Source organism: Copadichromis virginalis, linkage group LG11, assembly GCF_057382275.1.
Source record: "Copadichromis virginalis isolate Kocher_CV1m ecotype Utaka linkage group LG11, C_Virginalis_male_GT1.1, whole genome shotgun sequence".
Lineage (NCBI taxonomy): Eukaryota > Metazoa > Chordata > Actinopteri > Cichliformes > Cichlidae > Copadichromis > Copadichromis virginalis.
In genome coordinates this window covers 33,831,691-33,858,828 of record NC_140628.1, presented here as the reverse complement: position 1 = coordinate 33,858,828, position 27,138 = coordinate 33,831,691, and the positions used below count along the sequence as shown (strand labels likewise).

The following is a 27,138-nucleotide window of genomic DNA, read 5'->3' as shown; positions in this document are numbered from 1 at the left end:
GGGGGGGGGGGGGTGTCGCCCCATGTTAACAGAGTTTTACACTAATTACACAGCTCTCCATCAGTGTTCCTCTCCAACGTTGTCACATTATATTTTTGTGTCAACTCAACATGGACTTGGCTCAGCGGTGGCTTAATATAGCAGTACCCCAAGTCTGCCAAAAGGTAAAAAGACAGATGGCTGCATGTGTCGAGGCAAAGGAGAGAAGGAGCGAGAGACGGATGTTGATAGCCAGGAAAAAAAAAATAACTGAAGAGAAAGATGAAGGAATGAAATTCAACCTTGGTTGCAGGGGGGGAGGTGAATTTGTGGGGACCCAAGGATCCAAGACACAGGGGAGCAAGTGTAAAAGAAAAAGAAGAGGACCAAAATAAAAAAGAAAAAGACTGAGAGGGAGCAAATGTATGTGAGAAGAATTAAAAGAAGAAGACTGGGAGAGAGGCAGAGTGAGAGATGCAGACTTGACGGGGTGAGTGACAGACCGTCACTCTGCTGGGTTTTGAAGCCTGGTGCTCTGCGGCATCTGTGATACGGATGGAGAACAAGCCTCGCGTTCCTCCACAGTGGCGTAGGAAGAGAAGCACTTTATGATTGCATCCATATTGTTAAAAATAGATAGCACGGCAGGTTATGTAAACAGGCAGATTTTACATAGCGCTGCCTGTGCCACGTCTTACTAATTGGTGCTGGTTTTTGCACGAGGGGAAACAAAGTAAGGAGGGCTTACTGTTGATAGGTGTGTTTTAAGAGTTTCCCTTTTTTTCCCTGCAGGTGATAAAGGAGAGTTTGAAAACAAATTACAATGGAAGTGACAATTTATCTTAGGAGTGCGCGATTAAATAAATGGATCCTGTCTTTGCAAGCTCTCAAATCGACTTCATTAACAAACACCCATAAGCTTTTCCATGACACCAATTACCGGTAATCTGAATCCTTTGAAGTTTCACACTTGCTCAATTGTGAAAATTTCCTTTTGCATGTCTTGCAGGACATTAAAGCATTAGCACTCTACAAAACTTGAATTTTAAATATTAAATATAAAGAGGGACTGAATACCAACACTGTCAAGGTCAGCTGCATAATAATTCAGAGCTTTTTCTCTCACGCACAACTTTTCCAGTGGAGAAGGCTTTTCTCAAGGGTGTGTTTAAATGCTTTGTAACCTGGAAAACAATTTATGTTCTATTTTTTTCGTATCAAGTGAAGACGTTCCAAAATAGCCCTAATTAGTTTCTGCTTTCTGCAAGCTTACAAGTGCATGTAATTGTTCTGTTAATGGCTACTCCATCCCAATGAGAAGCCAATGAGACAAAATTGCCCCAGGCTTCATAGCAAGCATTGCCCCCCGTCTGCTAATGCTTCCACACCAAAAATAACAATTTAACTCTTGAGAGACACCCTGAGGTTGAAGATCGGAACAAATTAATTATTTGCCTTTTTTCAAGTCTGTGTGAAAAGCAGAGCAGCTCTGCCCCATTGCTGTGAGCTTTTAGTAATTTGACATTTTTAATACTTGATGTCTGCACACTGACAGACATGGTTAGCAAATGGAGCATGATTGTGCGCATCAGTGTGCGTGTCCACACAGATACACGGAATATCCGGGCTGTATGTGTGCAGGGCTCTGGCTGTTGACAGAGTGAATTCAATCATGTACACTTGTTATTAGGCATTTGCATAATATTCCACCTCAGTGCTCAGCCAATTGGATGCGGTTTAATATATGCACACGAGCTAAGGTGATATGGTGTAATGTAACAGATCCATTCCAATTGAAAAGTAGTTGTAATGAGCGCTGCATTTCATTCCTGGTGTGCTGATGCATACAGAGCATATATCTCATTACAGTTTTGATTGAATATTGGTAAATTAACCATGCTGAGACATCTGGTAATCAGAATCTGGTGTCTGCCTGACATCCTTCAATATCTACACCTGTGCTTTGAGAAGACAGACATGTTTTCAAGCAGCAGCAACAATATATTTTGCTTCAAAAACCCAGACAGGAAATAGTTTGGTTAAAGGGTCTAGCCTTCCAGATTACCCAAAAAACACATTTTCTCACTTCTTGTGCAGACAGGTTTAATTTGATTTATCCTTCTTCTAATTTATCAGCCTCCACACTTGACGAAGCCACGTCAGCACATCTAAAGGTGACTGAGCTTTGTTTGCCTAAAAAAACAAATCTTGCTGGAAAAAAAGAAAGACTCTTCCTCAAGGAAATGGGCCACGAACACAATCTTCAGAGGCTGATATCTCCCAAAATAGGTGCATCTTTTACTGGACTGCAGTTTACTTACATGAGTAAATGTGCTTTTTGTTGTCATTATATAAATTGGTATCGGGTTTACTCATCACAAACCCTTAAACTATGCAGAGCACATGCACTGGGTCCTTTTTCCTTTTTACATGCAGTTGCATCAGAAACAAAAAGAGCTATTTATTTTGCCATTCAGTGAATGGTGAAACAAAATGCTTCCAATGCATCTGGTGCAGCAGAAACGTGGCACTGGAAGAATCTTGGCTTCACCAGTAAACTTAAAGAGACAGTCCACACCAAAGTCACTTTTCATAAAGCATAACACAATAATAATATTACACTGTAATGAAGACGCACAAATAAAAGGTGAGGAAAATCAGTGGCCACATCACCTGAAGTGTGAAATCTTTTCTTCGAATTGTCTTTGTGTGCACATTTATAATTGTGCTTTATTTGGCATGAACTGCTGCTTTAAGAGATGGAGAAACTTGCGGGCCACTCACACACCTGCACACAGTTTCAACCATCGGCTGTAAAATTGGAAAGGCAGATCATAAAGAGACGATGAAAAGGGTCAGTGAGAAAGAATTCAACAAAGGAGGCAGGTAAAGCTAAAGGGTTAGTCCAACTAAACATAGAAAAGAACAAAGAGAAAGAAAACAAGCAGGTAAAGTGGGAGTAACAATCCCCCAGAGGTCAATGAGACAGATAAAAGGGTAAGGGGTTAAGGCTAAGGGCCGGGACTACTGCGTAGTTGGATTTCACCACTGTGGGCCCCGTGGATTTCTGTGACACCCTGAGCTAAGCTGAGCTTTAATAGCCAATATGGAATAAAAAGCCATTAAAAGTTCCAAGTATGGAAAGTGAAGTATTTGGTATGTGTAATGCCTTTAAAGGTTAGTCTTTATAGCACATTGCAGTGAAACATGATGTCACTCAGTCGCTGTGAAGTGCTGGTGAGCTGAGTGAAGGGAAAAGATGGCCTAGTTTTGCATAACCTTTACGCCACGACTAGGACTCAGGAAGTCCAAACTGGAGCAGCTTTTCAAACGCTTAATGTGTGCGCACATCGTGGCCCGACTTGTGATAAATGATGCAAAAACAGCCAGTAGGGTCAACACAGAGCGACGGGTTGAATGAAATTTGGCAGACGGCGGCAGTCTTTAACTGTCATAATGAGCATGTTCTGAATATTCAGCCTCTGTCTGACCCTAAAGATCTAAAAAATGCATTAAATATTTGAATGCTCAACTTCACACTTTTGTGCTTAAAAGTATGAAAGTAAGTCCCTTTCTTTTAAATAGTGAGAAATGACATTGGGTATTTATTTATAACAACACACTGCTTACAACTTTACCAACTTTATCTCATTTAAGACAAACAAGTCTAAGAAGATTTCGGATATCTGATTATCGAACAGTACGCATGCTGATGTGGAATGAAGTGTCTCTGAGGAGTGGATATTGGAGGGTGGTTAGAAGGGACACAGTCAGAGCTCATTGACTAATGATACAGGCTGTGTCTGTTGCCATGGTCTTCAGAAGTATAAATAACTCTTTAGAAAACTAGCTGGCATCAATGTCCCCCCAGGACACCAGCCCTCCTTCATGAAAAGGTTCAGCTCGAGTTCACTCTCTGCTCTCCTCCTGTAGTGTTTTAATGAGATTGAAAACGCCCGCCCGACTTGATTCTATTATCGAGCCATCTCCCCACGCTTGTCAGCTAAATTAGCTGCTAACCTGAGTTTTTGGTCCAACCCACTCTGGTTCATCTAAATGTGCAAGAGTCAAGGAAAAGGTCAAATAACAATAGAGGGCAGACGAAGGGGAGAAAACAAACCGGAGAGGTCTGGAACTGGGAATCTGATGCAACACACTTCTGCTAGCCCGGAGACTAATGTGTGTTCACACAAAATGGAGAGGTGGGCGTTTTCCCAGCCAGAAACTGCTCGAGTGCACCCGACTGCTGTTCTCTTTTCTAAATAGCAGCAGGTCAGCAGGTCTCTGCCCCAGCCTTTTAGTCTTTTCTGATGTTTACATAATGTAATGCAGCTATCCACATCAGAGCAAACCATAACTGAGCTACACTAAAGAGATAATGCATTTAGGATTAGCATAGCTTATGTGTCGAATATCTGCCTTTTCTATTTATTCGCACCTTTAATAAAAGGGTTTATTTCTGCTCATAGGCTCTTTTAGAGAGGTCCACTCAAAGGCAAACCTTGAAATCTGGGGTTACTTTTTTGAGCCATTATATCTGAACTGTTGCCCATAGCACAGGTGCTCTTTCACACTCTCAATGTAACAGTGACTGCCTTACCAATTATCCTTTTTCCAAAGTTAATTTTAGTTTTGCCCTGAAGGAAATCACCATCTTACACAGGCCACAAGTTGAAAAGTAGAACCAGAAGTGAAGGTTAGTGTTTAAAGTCTATACTAGTGGTTTGAGAATTGGATGCCTTTTAGGACACCGATTAACCCTGTGTTACTGTACATTTTGAATGTGTCTAGTAGGGCTGCCCCTAAAAGTCAAAGCTTCAAGGCAAAAGTTGAAAATCTGGCTAAGATGCTTCACTTCAATTGTTTGCTTATTTGCACAACAACATTTAGACAAGAAGCTAAAATCTAAGGTGGACTGATGTTCTTGCTAACCGATGAGCCCTCTGCTCGGTGTGTGACAAAGTTCATTTGTTGAGGCAAATTTGGCAATGACTGCGTGAGACAAATTAGCTGCAGCCACTGGGAAGTGCATGGTGACAGCAGTGATTAAGCTACTGTAATATTCCATATGACATCTGCATATGCAGAAGTTTCTGATTAACAGCTATCCAAATGTTTTGTATCATGTTTGCTGCCCCACAAGACCAGTCTCCCCCTCTTTTTCTATTTTCTGTGAGTAAAATCACAGGAACTTGTGGTCAAACCTCAAAATTAAAGACTTTGTCAATTCAGGTAAGAACAGCCCTGAATTTCATTCATGTTTTCACTTGTTCATACTGTTATAAACAGCTGAATAGTCATTGTGAATTGTTTGGCAGGCTTAAGGCACCTTTCTCTTTTTCAAAACAAAAAAGTTCTCCTATTAGGAGTAAACATATATAGACACTTTTGATCATTTTTCCAACCATATATAGTATTTAGTCCGCTCTCCAATCTCTGCATCTTCTATGAAAAACAGGGGTTGTAAAAATGTTTTTCACAGATATTTTAGATTAAGAAAAGTGCAGAAAAAAGTAAATGATGGTTAAGCTCCGTTTACGGGGCTGATGATCCTGACAGAGTTCACTGGGACCTTGAAGAGACTCCAGCCATTTCTAATCTCATTAGTGACACCTGGGCTTTTCCTACTCTAACAAGTCTAAATTGCTGTTGTGAGTAAGGTCTAGAGTTTGTGTTTCACATTACTTTACACTGATTATGTAGCCTGGGGGCTTCATGGCAACTTAACTGCTGCCAAAACTTGACTAACAAAGTTGTTTCCAAGTTTGTAGGCAAGCAGTATGTCAGCAGCATCAGCAATTCCATTAGCATCTAGTTTTAATCCTGTCAGCCACTGCTGTGCATTATGAAGTGTTTTATAAGTGCTCATAGCTGAATCTATAAGTAATAAATGGTGGCTTAGCACTTTGAAAGAAAACACACTCGATGCCTATAGAGATGCCTCAAATGTGAAGCCAGACTCATTTCAAGCTAGTGCCTACAGGAGTATTGATTAACATGCACATCTGTTTCCTCAGATGAGAATGAGATTTATGATGCATCTCTTGCAGACAGGCAGTGCATGCCGAGTCAAATCTCAGTCCTTTACAGCAAGTCCAATTCAAGATTATAGCATTTGATCATTCATCTTCAATACTATGTCAGTTGTGTTTTTTTAATGGCAGACAGCTGCAGCTGTCCTTATAACTAATATTACTCAGCCCGTCGGCTACTTTCCCATTTATTATTTTACATGTGTAAACCTCCGAGCATCACAAACAAGACCTACTAAGCTCATTTACAGTTTTATATTTTTATTCACGGATTAGTCGAGTACTACCACCACTACCTTCATTAGTACTTCTACTATTACAGGAGCATGCTTCCATATTCTAAATAATCTTAATTTAACTTACACTTAGCCCCTCAGCTAATCAACCGTTTGAAACAAGACATTTTAGCTCCTCTGCCACTATCCATTTAAATCGGCTTTACTCTAATCAGCTGCTCGTTGCAGACAGTGTTTGAACAGCAGTTGTGTATCCCTGAAATGACCATAATGAGACACCCCCATCTTTGACATCACTGAGATAAAAAAAGGAATAATAAAAAAAACCTTCATAAACAGTATTTAGAGCAGTCTGAAGATTGACCTTGTGCCTCACAGGGATTACTTAAACATTATTGTTATTAGTAATCTTTGCCTGAGCATGCTCATATCTTTAATTATATGAACATCAACCATCACAGCAGTATATATACAGCTGAAAGTAATCAGAAGTATATCAGAAAACTTTATTTCACACTGGTTTAGCCTCAAGGTCAGTTGGTGCTGTAATTATTGGACACTATGTTTTGAGTAAAGACTGGGCCTAAAGATGGACAATCATTAAATCAAGTTTTAGTTTACTTTTACCACAAGTTTATTTTGTGTCCTAATCCGTCTACTGGCACATCGTTTGGGAGGTGTGTAACAGCCTCACTTACACACCACATGTTCTCTGACTTCCTGGTTTAAGGTCCTGCTTGTCATTTATTTACTTTATTTTAAAATGTAAGCTTGAACGGCTCATCGTTGCCACCGCACAGTGTTTCTGCCTGAATGGAAGCTTATTTTACATGGTGAGGATTTACGGATTCTGACACGGTGTGTGCACAGGCAAGCAGCGAGAAGAGAACAAAACACTGCTTCACGATGTTTTGTCTTCATTGAATTCTAGCCAATGAACTGCATTTCTTTTGTAAACCTGCAAAAATGCTTTGACTCAAGACAGCAAAGCTTCAAAAACTTTCTCTTGCTTTGCAGCTCCTATTTCGTTACAAGATCGTTTCAGAGTAACAGCTGCTGAAACGCCAAATGCTTGGAATGTTAATCAGGATTAAGTTTGAACTGTCATCTTGAAAAGTGAGGAAAAAAATGATACGCGAGACAATGAAGATCAAGAATTAATTAAATATTCAGAAACTGGTTAGACTTTTATAGGTCATGTCATTTACTGTGGCAGCTGAGGATTGGTGTGGAAGAGTTTATGCTCTTACTGAGAAATGAAATGTTTGATGTATTTAACAATGTGAGAACAGAACTGAAGTTAAACTAGAGCACTTTAAACTTGAGCAGTAATAAAACCTAATTCAAAATCACTGCAGCACTTATAACTACAGAAATGATAGATGTCTGAGTTAACAATGAAACCTTTCAAGCAGGACTGATTTTTTAAATAATGTGACGATTCCACCTTCTAAAATATAGGATTTTGTAGCTTTTTTTCTGTGTGCAACAATGTAGCAAATTAAGTAAAAGCAGAAAGAAAAAGTAGATTTTATTAATTTAGCCTAAAACTACCATAAGGATTTTGTTATTAATCACTGATGTTAGCAGACAACCTCCTTATTGATAAAATAATTTGTGCCAAATACATCAATAAGTGTAAAACAGCGTATGTCACTTTGTGTGAAGACATGAATGATAACAACAGATCATTTTGTTCATTTTTAAAGAAAATATTAATACTATTTGCTGCAAAAGTCACCAGTTTTGCAAGCTGTGGAAAGACGAGTGCTGAGTTATGAGAATTAATAATGACTTTTATTGATAACACTTTTTTTTTTTACCATAGAAGTTAAAGCTAAAAAGTGTGAAAGAGACATCAAAGTATGTAGAAACCAAAGTAAGTGGTTTTAGGTGTAATGAGGGAGATTGGCGCTAGCATCTTTCTAAACAGCTTGTTCCCTATAGTATTTTCTTCTGACAGAGTCTGAAGAACAGGAGGAGCTTGGTGGGATGTTATTTGTTGAAAGCGTATGCCACAATTTTTAGGGAATCAATTCTTTTTGTTTTATACTGTCATTTTACTTTGAAAAAATTAATTTTAAATTATTATTTTAGTGACTCAGAATCAAATTCAGGTATAGAGAGAGTATCATCAGTGGTAGAACCCCAAATAGCCTGAAAGCTGACATTACATTCTCAAAGTTTGTATTAAAAGCTGACTCTTGCCTAAAACTGGAAGGGGCATTTAAATTGTAAATGAATGGTCTTGTAAAGAGAGAAGGAAATGTTACCTGGCCTGTGATTTTTTTTTTTCTCATCAGAACACTGACGCTGAGGGGATATTTGTGTGTGTTGATGAGCTAAATAAATAAAAGATGAGGAAAGGGCATGCGGGAGCAGTGTTGTGTAGACCTAGGATCTCCGCTTGATGCGAGGAGTTAATTAGTGCAACGCAGAATCTATTTACGTCGTCAAATCCGTCACGTTTATGGCTGCCATGTCAACAGAGCACATCAAGATGTATGGCTGCGCATAAGGAGAAAGCGAGATCCTCTAACACTTTTTAAGCTTACCGGACTCAGCTGTATTGATTAATGTCCATCTCTGTTTAGTGATTATGCACAATGTGGTCTCCAATTACTGTACCAAGAACTTGTCATTTAGCTCACTTTCATCTTACCCCACTGGGCTTTGAGTCAGTAGAACCATTAGGTGAAGCTGTGTGGGAAATTATGCATCACGTCATGAATCGCAGGGACTAATGAAGTATATGAATCAAAAGGATCAATTAGTAATGCCTTCTCCCTTTCACTAAGAGATTGGTTTAACTAGAGAGTTACGTGTTAGTCAGATAATGAAAGCGATATTTCACCCTAGAAGAACATTAAGCCCATATTAGCATGCATACCACCACATTCAGAACAATGTTCAGCCTCCAATATAAGTTTGTGTTCTACTGGAGAGTATTTGTTGTCATTGACAATTCAGAATCAGTCTACTTCACAGTTTGCAGAGAGAAAAAATGTATGACTGAAAACTGGAGAAAATAAGTGTTGATTGAATTTGTCTCACTTGTGTTTTTTCATTAGCTGTGTGAGACTGAATGCAAGATGACTGAACTGCTTTGCAGGTATGCATGCTGAAAACGGGAAACTGTTGCACCAGAGTGATATATATATTTTGGGTTACTTTTAGTCTGGTTAGAAGTGTACAGTGAGGCATTCGGGGCCCAGCAGTGCAATCCTCAGCAGGTCAGAGTGTATCGAGGACATACATCCCTCCCCCTTACCCTCCATCTCCACACTGATTGGCTCCGAGTCAGGTGACCCTTGTTCCCCAACAGGGGGAGGGCGATCAGGACCTGTACCTCTTTCAGGGTCACCTGCCTCCTTTGGGAATGCCGCCCCATGATAGGTTGTGCTGGCGCTTGTGGGTGTGGTCTTCCCTGTGGTTGTAGCGAAGGGGGAAGGAAGAGGAGGAGTAGGAGGAGGAGGGGGCAACAGAGTGAGTGATTAGTGAAATGTGAATCAGTCTGTAGAATCAACTTTAGAGAAATGAGGGTGATTCCTGAGTCGAAAGATAACCATCACCCGTTAACATAAAGACCCTGTAATGACTGTCAGGGACATGATGAGCAGACAGAGCACAAGTTAATTCGTCTGTCAATTCGCCACTCCGCAGATACAGTGATTTAAATCTCTGCAGTGTAGTTAACCAGCTGCTTCAAGTCACAATGTATTTCTCCAGCAAAATGAGATTAAAGCATCTCAGCATTTGTGATCATATCCTGGACTCAAAAAATATTTTACAACCAAAAACAGCTTGTACCATTTTAAAAAGCTGTTTTTCACATTTTGCGACTCTAAACAGTTATGAGGGCACGATGAGAGTATGCTCTGAAAAGGTTCACACTGAAATAATAATATAAGTATTTCTTTTCATAATGGCATAACTGCAACTAAGGTTTTGAACACTTGAATAAATTCCCAGAGCTCAGGAAAAAAAAAGGTTTTCATATTCTGAATTTATTGTATTGCAACTTATTATTCTTTTATGCATATTCCTATCTAATCAGATCCTTTGATCCTTTGAACCACCAAGGTTCACTCATAGCTTAAATTCTTGAGTGAACATGAGTGAATGAATGAACATACGGATGGGCGACAAAATAAAGGAAAAACCTGAACCCCTGAGCAGTAAGTAGATCCAGTGGCTCAATTTTCACAACACGGTTTGGGTCCATGTGTCTGCTAAAAGGAACAGGTTGTTGCAAATCAATACACAAATGTTCAGAGCGATCATTTTTAACCTACAATGCAACATTTCTGTTGTGCAAAAGTGGCCAGGACGGCAATGTCCTCATCTATAGGACAGAAAGGGCCACTGAATAGTTTGAAGAGAATGAAAATGATATGTATCACAAGCTACGGTGTTCCTGATGACCAGCACTCACATGGTAGAAAGTGTTCTTCCTCCACAATCATCAAAACAATAAAGGAAAGAAGATCGGTAGCACTTTATAATACAGCCTGTGACGGGCATAAATCACCTGTAAATAAATGGAATTTCATTGGATTTTTCTTGAAATTATAATGTAATTATAAAATAGTTAAAAGTAGGTACACTATAACAATGTGGTAAAAGTCAGGCTTTTGGAGGAAATAAAGAAATGGTTAGAGTTTAAATTTAATCTGCAAGTAATTTAAAGTAATGCGTAAGTAATTTCAGGTATTGTATAACCATATTAAAGATTAGGGAGTGGCTTAACCTTGTTAACTTCCAGGTATTTTACAGAAGAGAAGACATTCCTTTCATGCACACTTCTTTTGAGAAAAAAACAAAAAAAAACAAACTAAAAGAAACAGCTGGACTTTGCTCTGTCATTATAAGTTCCAATTTTGATGGTACCAATTTATTTTTTCCTATAAAAGCAAGCAAAAACCATCCTTGTCACATTTATACTGGTAAAATAAAAGGATACCTGAATATTACAACAATCATCATGCACTTGTGTTACAGCGGAATTACGATATAAGATGGGGAAAAAGAACTTCCTATATTGTAAAATTACTACAAAATTGCAAACTATTTCAAATGAATTTTGACTACTTCGATGTACATGTTTTCTCCCTACTGTTGAAACACAACTTAAGTCACTCCATAATCTGTGATATGGATATATGATACTTAAAATTAATCATCCACTACCAAAAAAATACTTAAAATTACTTGGATAATGCTTAAATTTAAAGTATAATTATTTCTTTGTTTTGTATTAGAAAGTGTTACCAGAAGCTCCTTTGGGATGACAACGTGTTTCTTCCCTTCAGTGCAGTTTAGTGACTTAAAAAAAAAAAATCAGTTGGAGTTGTTCTGATCATACATGGTGTCCCAACGCATTACTAAGACACCTTAAGTTGCATTTTCCTTACGTTTGTCTAAAAACACTCATTCCTGACAAGTTACTTAACTTCTCCATCACCTCGGTGTAGCCCAGCAAACATTATGACTAACACATTTGGATTTGGTTCAAACACATGCCAAGAAACACACTGGGCATTAGTTGCCACAGGCACGGTATTATCAAACATATTTTTTCCCAATGACACACTCCACATTTTGATTGCACGATTAGCTCTCTGTTGTCCTTGAGGTATGGTGAGCAGCATGCTGCTATTGGCTTGGGCTCACGCACTAATAAGCCAGCCATAATGTTAGCATTCTGCAGAGTTCACACCCAGACTGGATGAGAAGAGTTTGCTCTCTCCGTTTCTCACTGTGAGCCAGTTGACAGTGTTCACTCTGAATGAGGAGCCCTGTCAGTTCGCCATCTGTGCTGGGCAAATTAAAACTGTACCAGGAGGTGCTTGGCCCTGGCACTTTGGACGGCAGCTCCATGACTTCATCATTACTTTATTAACTTACCATTTTTTAAGAAAATCTAATAAAATGTTTGTCTTTTTTATTGTTAGTGAAGCACAAAAACCCCGTTCACTATAAAACACAGAAACACTTTACTACCTACACAGGCAGGTGCTTGTCTCAAGCTAATCCCTGTGCTGGCTGTGATTGTTTGGGTGACAGTGGAAGAAAGAAAACGTCCCTGCCTTTGGTGGTTTTTTCGAACAGGGAACAGAGCCCCCGAATGACAACAGCTTTGTTAGGCATATGGAGTGTTTTATTGTCTCGGAAAGCTGATAATTGATGTTCAGTGTAGAGACTTAAAAGGCTTTTCTTGTGAATCAGCTAGAAAAAAAAACTATAGACACAAAAAAGAATAAACCAGAGACAGAATCTGTCTGCGTGTGGAAAACTTCAAATGGAGCAGTGAAGCATTAGGGTAGTGAGAACCCCACAGGATTAAGCAGTAGGGTTGCTCATCAAGTCTTGCTACCAACTGAGTTGTAATTCCTCCAGCAGTGAGGCTTTACAGACTACTGAGGCAGTGTGGGACTGTGGAGGTCTGGGCTGAAGCCTCGAGCAGACAAAGTGGCCTCTGTTCTAAGAAAAAGACACAGATGTAGGAAGGATAGTTCTGAGCCATAATGGCCAGCATCTTCTAGGATGATGGGCTCGGTATTGTTATAAATCACTGTCTTGGATCAGCCACTGCCATTAGATCCCCTGTGCCTCAATTTGTCCAGTGACAAAGGGATCTGACTCCTCAACTCCTTAAAAAGTTGAGGCGGGTGCACTAGCTGTGTAGATAAAAGTGAATGAGCCTTGTTAGCAACCATCTGTTTGAAAATGACTACTTTTGAATGCAGCAGTGTCAGAAAATTGTCCTAACACCACCTCCTCAATCTTATCTGAGTGCTAGCCAGCTTAGCGCCATTTCTATTTCTATTCCGGCCATGCCAGGGGCTGTGCGGTGTGGCTGGCGGGGGAGTAATGGAACGTGACAGGGATGATGATCCTTCTTGATACAGGGCATTAGGCAGCCTGGCCAGCGGAGCTCCTGGTCCATCAAAGAAGTGATGCTTCAGACAATGGCTTCAATGTTTAAACTGTCAAACTGGCTAAGAGGGAGAGGTGGTGCCAGCCATTCAGCTGCCTCAGTAAAAGATTCTCTAACCTCCCATGTAGCCAAGTGTGGAAACATTTACTTTACAGGCACATAACTGCATAGATCTGACTCGTAGGGAGTGAGAAGTCCTTTGCAATGATATTTGGGGATATTTTTAAAAAATATCCCAGCTGTTTTACTAATACGGCCTTAAAGGTTTTTCCAATCTTCCAATCTCTCTTCTGTTCATACAAAAACCTACTTGATTTTAACTTTTGCTGGTCTCATCTTCAAGGTAACTTCCTTACACACCTCTGGGCCTCACAGTGCTGCTGCTATGCATAGTAGAAAAAAAACCTTCTAAAATAATACAGGATGCAAACAAAATTTCCAAAATTAATTAAAATTAAATAAATGAAAAGATAAAACTAACATCCCTTTGGGAATAAGAAAGGCTGTTAGTTGTTTCTTAGCTGTGAGACTGTTGACTTTAGAGAAAAGGGACATAAATGGAAATAAATATACGTATAAATAAATAAATGTGTCCACTGACCATACGCTGAATCCAGTGCTGTGTTCTGCTTGCGAGTGGTTGCCAAGACATCTGGAGAAAAGAAATACAAAACAATATCAGTGTGATATTATTTGTTAAGATTTGCGTTTTCTGGACAACATTTCATTACGTTCTGATGGGAGGCAATGATTGCTGAATTTGTCCTGTTAGTGGTTCTCATCACATCCCAGACACATGCAAAAGAGCTGGAAACAATTCACTTTGTCTTACAAAAACATGCTTCTTTGAGCAAATGTTTAATTAGCATAGAAAGATTGAGAACAGTATTCCAGCAGGGATTGTGAACGGAGGTGGACAAACTACTTTTCAAGCTCCTTCAACATGAACTAAACTGCAGCCATAGCTAAAATAAAACATAACGCTCCATTTTAATTTGTTCAGTTGCGCCAGCTGCCGTCGAGATCTGATAACAATCAGTAGTTTTAAATCTGCCTTTATTGATCATGTAAATTCCTACGAATAAATGAGTTTGTTCCATCTCACCGTGGCAGGTATCGGGGTGCTGATGGTAGCCGTTCTCCACATCCTGTTCAAACCCGCCTCTGAAGACAAAGAAACAAAGACGCACACCCACACAGCAACAAAGACAACGAAGCCTGTCAGTAAATTTGCATCAATCCATTTCACTCAATGTCCATTTCTAACAAAGCACCTCTTTCCAAAATTGGTTTTGCTCAAAAGCAGCTTTTGGAGACAGGAAGGCAAGCGCACCAAAAGAAAGGGGGGGAAAAAGAAAAGAAAGAACAACAAAATTTAATTTGTTTTACATCTGGCTGAGGTCAGAGTGTTTGTTGTTTGGACACAGTAGTGGCCAGAACTGAAGGAAAAAAAAATCTACCCTTAGATCTTCCTGCAAGGTTGTATACCATCAAATTTGTGGCGTTCAGCAGATTCCAGAAGTTAGTTTGTGATGAAAGTAGTAATTTACTTTTGTGTGTCCTTGCATTTCCTCAGCTTGGCTCTTCTGCCTGTACTCTACTTAGTCATTTCCTACAATTTGTAGATATAAGCCTCTCTCTCTATCCACAACACCTCCTCTAGCTGCACTTTATTTAAGTCTACCAAAGCTGCAGCTGATAAAATTGATACCTACAGTTTGCTCGCTCGCTTGCTCTGCCATGTACGATCGCCGGATGAAACAGTGAAGTGTATCAGGTCAGACTCACTGACACCAAAGCCTATCATTTTCCCTGATGTCTTCACTGAGACATTTTCTGCTCCTGACTCCCTGGCCACCTCCATGGACATTTTTCCAAATTAATGAGTAGCACAAAGTGAAGGAAATAAATACAGAAAAATGAATTGCTTTTGCAGAAAGCTTTCTAAATGTTTTTTGTGGATTTCAGAGAGGAAAAGAGGAAGCACAAGGTCTCATTCAAAACACCATTTACTGTTTTATGTAAGTGATGTGGAAGGTTAATGAATATTTGTATAATTATTATAATGTTTTTGTGGTCCCCAGACTTTATGCATGCTTGTGTGGCACTTTATTCTACATTCGGTTACATTTCTGTAGAGTGTGATTACATTTAATTGAGTGACAGTCATAAACTGAGCCACTGTGAAGTGAAGAGACAAAAGATCAAATAAGTCCCTTCAAAAATGTTTTCGCCGTGTAATCTTTGCCTTTGTGAACTTGTGAGTATGTAACTCAAATCCTCTTAATTCACCTTTTGAACCACTTCAAACTGACAAGAAACACAATCTGACAATTATTGATTTTCTGCTGCTCTGATCAAAACGCGCCTACGATTGATACGCTTTTCCCCTTAATACAGACGAGCCATCTTTTACCTTCAAGTCAATCACAAATAAACGGCTCATCCAGATGCATCCGTTTGATGGTTAAGCATTGAGATTGAGCCAGTGCACGGTGGAGCGGAAGTCTTTCCAAGCTGAGCTGAAATGAGCTTCACATCGTCGCCAACAATCCTCCCACATGTTGTAATGAACCAAATAAAGCAGACACAGGCTCATATACTGCATAAGCTTAAGTGTAATGATCCAGTATACAAGAAGAAACACTTTGTAAAAGCACACTCACACGCCCACTCTATAACAAACCAATTAGTTCCTTATATAACCTAAACAGAAACATAAGTCTCACACAGATTTTATGCAAACACAGACCCCCAGCATCCATCTATTATTAGCAAAAAAGTCTTCTAACACAGAGACAAGAGAAACACTTTTGCAAGCACAAATTCAAATAATGAGCATCGAAAAAGCAATAATACTAAACTCAGAAGGGGGTTGGTGGGGGGGAATCAGCGCAAATAATAATTTCTTCACTGCAAACAGTCAAATTTAGGGATTTGTGTTTGTAAAACCTTCTGCAAGGAGGCTGATTAGCTCACATGGGCCCACCTGGTGCACCAAATTATACCCTTTGTTACTCACTAAAAACCCTGACTCTTTTATACCAACTTCTTATGTTTCCTGAGGAGGGAGAGTGTTGGTGTAGGACAGGAGGTGATTATCAAATCAAAGAACACCATGCTGATACTCAGTGTTGTGTGGAGAAAAGAGTAGTTTGCGAGATAAACTTGAGAAAAACAAAAGAAGATATATCTTTAAAGGATGCATTTTCACAGCTTGGGAGTAGCTGGTGTGCTTGACATTAAACAACTGATGAAGTTTTTATCCGTTTCTATTTTTTCCTTTTGTTTAAGTCACAGACTTTGTATGTTAGTTGTCATTTGCTTTTTATTCACCCTACCATTGCTGCACTTGCTTTTAATCAGTACAGTGAACAGCTTTTTTGCTTCTGTATTTCTACACTCGCTGGCCATTTAATTAGGCATGCCTTGCTACTACCAGGTTGGACCCCCAAGTGGCTCTCAGATTTGGATTAATTGGATTGAGATCTGGTGACTGTGGAGTACTTGAGTACAGAGAGTGAAAACCAGTTTGATATGATCTGAACCCTGTTACATGGTGTGCGATCCTGCTGGAAGTAGCCATCAGAAGATGGGTATACTGTAGTCATACAGGGGTAGGTTGTTGTATTTAAACAAAGGTGAACAGGTCCTAGGTATGCCAAGAAAATATCCCCCCGTTATACCATCAACAACACATTTTATGTGGTTCCAGTTCTGTATGCCGTGGTAGAAATCGGGAACGTTTTTTCAATCACCCACTGTCTAATCTTCATTCCCTTTCAGCCTCATTTTTGTGTTCTTAGCTGTAAGGAGTCATACAAAGTGTGGCCTTCTGTTAGTGAAGCCCATCGGCTTCAAGGTTCCACGTATTGTGCATTCAGAGACGCTCTTCTGCATACCTTGGTTGCAATGACTGGTTATTTGAATTACTGTTACCTTCCTTTCATAATGTGAAGCAGCCGAGCCATTCTCCTCTAACCCTCAGACATCAACACAATGTTATTTTGTTCAGACTATTCTTGTAAACCTAAGAGGTTGGCTGGTTAGGTAGCAGAAAAATCCAGCAGGCCTCCAGTTTTTGAAACACTCAGGTTACCTTGACCATGTCTGCCTAAGATCACTGACTTCCTGTCATCTGAACAGCTGATTAGATATTTGGGTTAACATCCTAAGACCTGAACTTCTCCATGGCATGCATTTTTAATTTCTCTTTGATATTTGGGCTGATTGGCACCTGATGAATGTAAAAACAAAGAATTATCAGGTTTTTGTTGTTTTTCTTTTTACCTAATTTTTGTTTCTGAGAAAAATGAGAGCAACATATGAGCATATTTGTTTAAAATTTCAATAGAACAGTGGCAGTATAATGTCCTCGTAAGTGGATATCAGGCCTTGTAGAGCAAAATGTAGTATTTTGGTGTGGACAACCCAAAATGTGATGTCCACATTTATGGACGCCAGGTCCTAGGAGGTTAATGAGCAGCTGAACCTGATGAAGTGGCTGGAGAGTGTACTTACATCTATATTTTGTATTATAAATTCATTTTGCTGTGAGGCAAATTTCCCTCTGGACAAACAATGTTAAGCTGAAATGACCAACATTTTCACCCTGCCGTTTCCATCCACCTTTAGCTGTTCACCAGAAAAAGAAAAAAACAAAAAACACACGCCTCAAACTCATTTTTTAAAGTGAAGGTCAAACAGTGAAGTGACAATCAGCAAGTGGAAAGACTATTTTATTTCACACTGTGGATTAAAAGTAAACCAAGGCTATAAATAGAGTTGTTTTAACTAGTAGGTTGACCGGTCACCTTGATGTTTAAAAAAATATGCAAAACCGCTGGCACTCTTCACCATAATTGTCCTGGAGTTCATGAGCATGAATAAACAGCTGAACCCAAGGACCACTCACACTGTCGTGCTCAACTTCACAATTACAACGCGCTCACTGCTCTTATTTACAAAATCTTTCAGTCTAGGTTCAAGTACTGCAGCTTTTACTATGCTGCTGAGCAAAGAGATCTAAATTTCTGCCTGGTGTGCTAGATTTGTTCCGTGGTCTTTATCTTTATTCTGACACTCAAAACAAAATGCCCTTCCAGCCAGGAGCACAGTATTGATTTTATTTAGCAGATCAGAGAAATAATGTTTTTGGATGTCTGACGTTCCACTTTAATGACGCCAATCTTAAATAACACGTAAGGTGAGCATCTGCACAAGAAAATAACTCTTTCACACGGGAATCCATAAATAAGGAAAAAACGTAGGCTCAAATTAATCACACGTGTAACCACCAAGGCAGGATGGAGAACTGCACGGATACAATCATACACAACCTGAATGGCTGTAAATATTTTGTACAGATATATATGTAATATGTAAACATGTGTATGTATATTCTAGAGTTGACCGCATTTCAGTGTTTCAGTAAAATAATAATAAATATTGTATAACTTCAAAGAAATTTAAATACAAGGTGCTTGGGGAAAAATGTATGAACTATACATAATAATAATAATAATAATAATAATAATAATAATAATAATGCAGGGAAATAATGACTGCAGAGCCAGTTATATTTATGATTTGGCGCCATGACTGAACAGAAGTTGTGCAGAGTCTGCTCCAGCTGGCAGTCAGTGAAACCATCATCACATTATATGGTACTAGTGGCATTTGGCATCAGGGTATGCCTGTGTCCCATTTTTATTTTTAATCAATATTACCATATTTTAATTCCCAGATAAACTGCAACACAACCAAAGTGTGCAGAATCTGTAAGATTTTAGAGCATTTAACTATATTTTCAGTATTTACGAGTCCAAAACAGATCAAAACAAAGTAAATAACTGAAACGTTTAGTAGATTGAGGTTAACTGCTCTCCAAATACTTCTAAAAACACATTGGTGAGGTTGCAGTGGGTGACATATTATTTATGATTTCTTGCACTGAACTCCCACACATAGTAGATTTTTTTTTATTATTAATCCCACATAGACTGATGATTACTGGAAATACTGGAGCAGAATGAGTTCATCCAAAGCCAAAAATAGTCCCCAGCAAATAGACCATATTTGTTCTTTTAATCCATTTGATTAGTGTTTTCTAAAAAGTAGTGTTCACTTTTAAAGAAATTCCTAAGCCTCTGACACCTTCAGGAACCGGTGAGTCCTGTAACACTATGAAAATCCAAACGCTGCCCTGATTAAAATTCAGCTCATTAAACGTCATCAGCTTGGAAGAGCTGCAAAGCAACTGCTACTTTTAAAATATTCTGGAAGTTTTGACGTGATCATTTATATCTGTAATGCACACCGGAGTTCTTTTGGTGAGTGAAAACAGTGAGTCTTTAATTTTGTGGAAGAGAAGAAAGCCATATCTAAAGAGAAGAGCAGGTGGTGATTGATGACTGCATCAAATTGCCAGAAAACTTGCAATTCTTGCTGACGCACACTGTGGTCAAGGTCACTTGTTGGTGCATTTGTACTATACCATGAGGCACCTGAGAGAGAACATTGGGTACAGTCTAGCCCTGAGGAAAGAACTCACTTGACTTTGACACTACACTGATGTTTGATCTCCGGGTTGTAGATGGAGCTACAAAATGTGACCATTTTGACATAGAAAAGGCTAAATTGTCGACACAAGACTGCAAAGACTCAGAACAGGACTGTGATTTAAATAAACAAAGTTGGTGCACAAGGAAGCAACCCTGAAGGAGCAATGAGCCAAATTTAAATCATCTAATGAGCAGAGGTGCAGAACTTTGTCATCACATCTTGAGTAGAAATACTGGTGGCCTGATCCTCATCCTAGCCGTTTCATCTTCATTACAGAGCAGATATGCTTTTTCTTTCTAGGATCTCTGTCCACTCTTTGTCCTTGGCATTATGCACTGGTGACACTGATTGCATTAAATGCATAATGGATAAACTAAAACACCCAGAAATGATATGAAGCCAAGCCATCTGGTACTGCCATACTTCAATGTGAGAGAAGAAAAGATGGAAACAGGCTGTGAATATGCTCTGCTCTCTCCCACCTATCCTCTGGATCTGCCACAAATCAGTCATTAAAATTTATGCCACCTCTGGATGAGAAAGGAATGGGGGGGAAAGAAGTGACTGATAGTCCATGAAAAGAGTGATGTGAGAGAGGAGACAGCGAGAAAAAGACAGACAGACAGAGGAGGAAGTCCCAGGAGAAAGATGACTTTTGAGCTGCTTCATCTCAAAAAGATTTTTTTCTGCTGCTGCCTGATTCACATCGCTTCACCCCTCTCCCGTCCCATCGCCATCCCTTCATCATCCTCTTTTTCCTTTCTCCTCATTCACTTGCTATTTCTCACCATCTTTCAATGATATATATACACATATATAAAAGATATCAGTTAATGCAGCTTTAAAATCTGATGTTACTTCAGAGTCGCACACAGACAGCTGGAGCAGACCGCTTCTTTCCATGAATACAAAAATCTAAATGAATAACACATGTTCGGCTCTGAGAAATGCTCCTTAAACTTTCTCTCCCTCATTTACCCCCATGTTCTTTTTTTCATTATTTTCCGCTCATTTAATGAACATTTCTCTGCACCTATTGGCTTTGTCCTGTCTCCCAGTTTCTTTTTTCCTCCTCTCCTCCTTCCCTTTGTTTTCTTTTTTGTCTGCTCATACTTCTCCTCCTCCCTGGCAGGGTTCCCATACTGTAGTTGAGTTTGGACAGGATATTTTGGCTGATCTTTCTCAGACTACGGTCCGCTGGCTTCCAGTGTGGCTCTGTCCTGCACGCTAAACACGACTCATAAATCAAACCGCACACTATATCCATAAATCAGTGCACACTGGCAGCACGACGCCACATCAAAACTTCCTCTATATGCGAGGACCATCCAGTGAGAACTGCAAGGTCTTCACCTCAACCACAATCACCAACCCTAAGACTCTTTCCAGTTCTCAAACGCTCTGAAAATTCATGGTGCTTACCAACTTTTATATTTCATTCCACACAAATTTCTTAATAATGACAAAAATATTTTAAATCATAATCTCTTCCTTACTTTCTTGAAAGCAGCGTGTCTTTACTGATTATCTCAGCATGCACCAGGAGGCATAAAAAAGCCCAAACCCATAAAACATTCACAGATTTCTAAACAATGCAGCGAATTTCTAGCTGACATCCAGCTCTCTATAAACCCAGTAAGTAATGCCTGCCCCTCCTCCTCCCCTCAGTAGGATACACATTATCAGATTAACCACTTTACTCTAGTATTTGAGCCAACTTGACTCTGTAAATAAACCACAACTTAAAATCTACAATATGCTGTTCCTTTCCTTGTCTGTGTGCAGCGACTTTCTGGAATAGTGTTAATAATGCTAGCCTGCCAGACAACCAGCTGTTTCCAGGCTATATGCTAAGATAGGCTAACCATTTGGTGGAATCGGATGGTTGTCTGGCAACCGCAAAGTCACAAAACTCCAGGAAGTCACTATCCTTGGCCAAAAAACTCTCAAAATAGCTATTAAGTGTATATTTTCCTAAAATCTATCCCTTTACAGTCACATGCCAACAATTTCACCACACAGACTGAAAACAAAACAAAAATAATGATTTATGTACAAGAAGCAAAATACCAGGCTCTCTCAAATACACAAATATAACGTGGCGCACAGCAACATGAATTAGAAAAAAAATCCCATTAGCCTCTGTCCATGCAAGGGCAGGGAAAGTAATATGTCTGGGTGGCCAAGCAGAAGATATGCAATAATTCCAGAGCTGCACATTTTCAGCCGTCAGAATAATCTATTGGAAGCCAGTCAACAGTGCCACTCTCCCTCTCTTCCTCTCCCTCGGTGTGTTTGTGTGTGAGACAGGGGCAAATGTAGTGCGATGTCAGTCTACAGCAAACTCCAAGCACAACAGTTTACAACCCATGTACAGAGAGGTAAGAAAGGAAGGGAAAAAAAACGCCAGGCGAGGTGATTTAGCAGCAGGTTGTATATCAACCACACAGGGACGCACATAGTCCTTGACTGTCAGGAGAAGAAAATAGTACCTTTAACTGCCCTTACTCCTACCTCCTACCCCTCCTCCTCTAGCCTTTATTACCACCATCTATCTGCCTACCTATTCATCCATCTGTCCATCCAACCAACCAGCCATCCATCTTTCTTCCCTATTTTACCAAACGGAGCGGTACATGGCTGCATGATTGAAACACATGCAGCTGAACATCACTTCTGATTTTATGGCCCAGACTTCAGAAGAGGGGGAGGGAAGGGTCTGAAGAAAACAGAGGCAATGGCCGACCTGTTGCTTGCACATTAGAGTCCAGCTGAAATTGCATTGCGTATTTTGTTCCTACAGCATACAGTAGTGGTCTGCAGTGGCCGTGAAACAAAATTGTCTCAGGTGATCGTCCTTAAATAGAACTATGACATTATTATTTTCAATCTCTATTATGGAACTGGCTTTTGATGCATTAACCAGACTGCTACTCTTTCTCAATCTGAGTATTGGAAAGTTTGCAAAAAGTTTTTCCCCTGCTCCATTTTTATTTTCCTTTATTGTCTCCTACTACCATTTCTGAACCTGAACTTCAATTCCTTGCAGTGTTTCTCTCCACACACTACACATCACTGTGATGCAATACAGAAAGAATATGAACTCCATCAATCTTGTGTTACACCTTGGCTTGCTGAACAAGCAACCAGCCAAACATCTGGCGGAGAAAGTCATGCTGATAACATCAGTCATACATCACACAGGCTAGATGCAGACCCTGTATTAGCAAGTACACTACAGCATAAAAGTCTAGCTACAAATACAAAGACTGGTCAATTTAGATGCACATTTTTGAGGTCCTATAATCAGCATCACTGCAAATAAATTAATCATGTTTTTATTTGTCAAAACAAACCAAATGAATCAACACAGCATCCTGCTTCCTGCCCTAAGCCACACGGGAGAAGCGCCAGCTCTGCTTAATTATGTCGGCCTCCTCCACGGGTAGTGCCGGGTACACCTTGCAACCTCTCCAGTAACCAAACCACAGGCTAGGTTCAATTTCGTGTTCTTGCATAACAGTTGTAGCCACATCACACATCAAAGTGAAAGGGAGAATCAGATGCAGTGCCCCAGTGTCTCCCAAGATCTTAACTGCCTACTCCTTTACACCGGGAAGGAACACACAACAGAAATAGATGAAGCATAAAAATTTTTGTCTTAATATTCAAACATACTGGGACAGAGGAAAATGGGCGTAGATTAAATTTGGAGCACAAACTGAGCTGCAGCAGCAGGTTTTACTGGTGCTCTACTGCAAACCTTAACTTTCCTTTTAATGGCAGAGCCAAACAGGTTGGCAGTAATGGCACCAGAATTGTTTTTCTGCCTAGTACTATACTGAGGTGTGGAAAAACTGGCCTCACCAAAAGTATTATGAGTAAAGATGTATTCATTAGCCAAAACTGGAGGAGAGTGTATAGCAGAACATTATACTATACAAGTTATTTCAGTGCTACAAGATCACACAAATCTTGAAAAGCTTTGAGCTCTGATGGACCAATTGATGGATGCGTGGATTTTACTTGCTAAAAGAAACTCCAAACGCCAATTAACCTATCCCCACTACTGCATGTTTTTGGACTGTGGGAGGAAGCCGGAGCACCCGGGGAGAACCCACGTAAAACAAACTTCCTTCCAGTTCGCAAGGGCAAAGAAATATATTTGGATTTTAATTCTGCTGACCTGTCTGCCTCTCACCCACCACATTTTCACCATCAACAACCCAATTACACAGCTTTAACACGTCCAGTACAACAAACAAAAGTGAGACATGTTGAGAGTCCGGCAAAATGATGATCACATATTCATCATGTTGATGTTGCCCACTTGTCTCATCGTAGATTAGCTATTGATTGTCAAAAGCACATCACCCCAGCAGGTCAAGTTGATCCGTGCAGTGTTCAACAACTCACTTGAGGAGTGAAATGAGATTAAAAAAATTATTGCTTCTCTTCCTGTTTGGCTGCACATTATTGACTAAATTGCGAACCTGTCCTCTGTGCCTGGGAGTTAAGAAACTAATAATGCCTTTATATCGCTGTGCCCTCCCAAGTGCTTTCAGACTGACCAAACACCACAGTGGCGGTTCCCACTAATTACTATATGTTCGTCCGGGGAAGAATTAACAGCTGAAACCTCCTGGAGTGTTTGATTATGAAGCAAATCTGCACAATTTTGCTTGGGTGATTCATTATTATAGATGGGATCAGAAAATTACTTTTACGACATGAAGGGCTTTTAACTTTTAAAGTATGTTTTAGTTTTGGACAGACCGCCACTCACTGAAGTGGAGCCTGAAAACCAATGTCAACTAACAGTTCATTGCAGTGCCCTCTGAAATAAACTGCAGAATGACCCTTAATTAATAAAGACCAAGGTCAGCTTATTCCCTTAATAGCTTCACCTTGTACTAGCACTCATTTGCCAAAAGCAGCTTAGTGTTAATGATAGATATATTTGTTACTAAGATATGCTACCTCATTGAGTACACCTGTTCAGCTGCTCAGCAATGCAGATATCGAATCAGCCAGTCGCATAACAGGAAGCCAATGTCATCAGCCACAAAGACAATGTGAAAAAGAACTGAAGGTCAAACAGAGAATTAGATTTGGGGGAAAAAGGTAGTTCACATGTATAGTTGTTAATGCCAGACTGATCGGTCTGAGTATTTTCCCCATACGACAATCTCTAGGTTTTACAGAGAATGGTCTGAACCAGAAAACATATCCAGTAAGCTGCAGTTCTCTCGGTGAAAATACCTCGATGATGCCAGAGGTCAGAGGACAAGGGTCTTATGGGTTTATGGCTGCCTTCAACAAGATAATGCACCATGTCAAAAAAGCTCAATCATCTCAACCTTTTTTGTTGAACATGACAATGAGTTCACTATACTCAAATGGCCACTACAGTTACCAGAATTCAATCCAACAGAGCACCTTCGGGTTGTGTTGGAATTTGGACATTTGCATCATGGATGTGCAGCCAACAAGTCTTTGTGATGCTATTATATCAATATGGACCAAAATCTGTGAGGGATGTTTCCAGGACCTTGTTGAATCTGTGCCATAAAGAATTAACCCTCTCAGGCTCAAATTAAACTTTTGTTGCTAATGCACAACCATGTCCTGCAGTAGTACTTTCGAGTAAAAAAAACCTCATAAAATATGTATGTGGGGTAATCAGCTTGTTCGTTTTTAACTATTGCAAATCGGCAACGCCTGCCATGAGAGGGTTAAGGCATTTGGAAGGCCAAGCTGGTATTAGAAAGACGTATCTATCAAAGGGCATTTTTAATGAGTGCATTTTGTATCCTTCAACAGATCTGAATCCCCACTAGAATTCAAAGTAAAAGATAAAAAAATAAGTAGCTTGAATTTACAACTGCACAGAATCAGTTTATGAGTTAATTCACAGAATCAATATCCAACCGCTTAGTGGTTAGCAGACATCTGTTCTGAAGCATCAAGCTTTGATTTCTGAGACTAAACCAACAGCAGAGTTGATCTGATTGAGAAACTTAGGGACACTGTGACTTTTCAATTACAGGGTAGCCAGACTGTGAATCATATCTTGTTTTCTATTCTGAATTTCCCTCTAAATGAGATTATAATTCACAAAATTAGCATCATTTTGTATTAAATACTTTTTTCCTAAAGTTATAGCCTCAGTAGTTTAATGTTTAAAGTAAGCAATATAGTGTTTTTTGTATAGGATGTTGTGTAATTCAACTTCTGGCCCCTGCTAACCCTTCAACAACATGCTGGTTTAAGGCACTTGTCTCATAACCATTTACATAGATTTGTAATGCAGCCTTTTTGTTTTTTAGCTACACTGCTCACATCCAGAGAGCAATTAATAATAACTTTAATTAACAATGTGCTTAACCAAAATTTCCTGACTCAAAGCTGACCTTTGACCATGTTGAGTATAATGCAAACAGATTGGAATCCAGTGAATCAGTGAAATGTGTATCATTTCATAATCACTGAGTCTTCAAATCTGATAATCATGTCGCACTGTTCTGCTGTCAGGGTGTTGTTTTAGATGCTACTCAGAGCACTTTGAATTTTAGACATGAGCATGAGAAACAGTTACTATCCCGGATCTCTACATAGAACTAAAAATGACGGTAATGGAGCAAACTGCACTACAGCAACACGCTGCAGACCCTGGCACAGGTGCCTAAAATATGACTGAGGATTGTAAAATTTGTAGGAATGTTAACAATTAAATGCCTACATTATGCAGCTTGCCATTCAAGCAAAGATCTTTCACTTGACATTAAATGTATGCAATGAAATGAAACAGACAGCTAATAATTTCAAATCAGCACTGCAGTGAACCTCATTAGACTAAATGCTTTTGGCAATTTCTGATACAAACAACACAGCAGTGAAGCAGCTTTGATTGATTTCAAAGTCAGCGCTCGCCTAATGATTATAATGGTGTTTTTTTTAAAGCCCTATAAAAATTATTGTTACTCACTGCATGTGTGACTTACCTGAAACCAGGTGAAACTATGACACAGCTGCCCGACTTGAGCCAGATGCAGTAAGGGTCCCGTAAGGACAAACAGCTTCTGCATAATAGAAAGACAGACAGTTAATGATAGAAGGAAACATGAAGAACAGCATGCATGCAGACAGTGGATGTTAGTTGGGTAATGAGGCACTACCCAGCCACAAACCTAAAAAAGCCCCACATCCCTCAACTAACAAAGGGTAAAGAACTCCATGTGTAGGCTGGTTTGCACCACGTGGCTGAACATTTAATGTCTCATTAAGAAAAGAAAGATAAGTTGAATAAACACATTTAACATGAAATTGCAGCATCCTCATTTTCTTTAAGTGTGGCTAAAACATCATTTACCAAGCAGCACTAATT

The 27,138-nt window shown here is 39.6% G+C and overlaps 1 protein-coding gene across 5 annotated transcripts in view; it reads right to left on the bottom strand.

Moving 5' to 3' along the window:
- sema6cb (semaphorin 6Cb) overlaps positions 1 to 27,138 on the bottom strand; it is a 149,380-nt gene that overhangs the window by 6,758 nt on the left and 115,484 nt on the right. For 3 of the 5 annotated variants that reach the window (XM_085472125.1, XM_085472126.1, XM_085472127.1), the window contains 4 exons: positions 26,756 to 26,833; positions 14,293 to 14,351; positions 13,789 to 13,839; positions 9,519 to 9,674 (listed from right to left, as the gene is read on the bottom strand). In XM_085472125.1, coding sequence (XP_085328251.1) covers positions 9,519 to 9,674; positions 13,789 to 13,839; positions 14,293 to 14,351; positions 26,756 to 26,833 — 344 coding nt within the window. The remainder of the gene's footprint in view (positions 1 to 9,518; positions 9,675 to 13,788; positions 13,840 to 14,292; positions 14,352 to 26,755; positions 26,834 to 27,138) is intronic. The other 2 variants (XM_085472128.1, XM_085472129.1) reach the window with 2 other exon arrangements.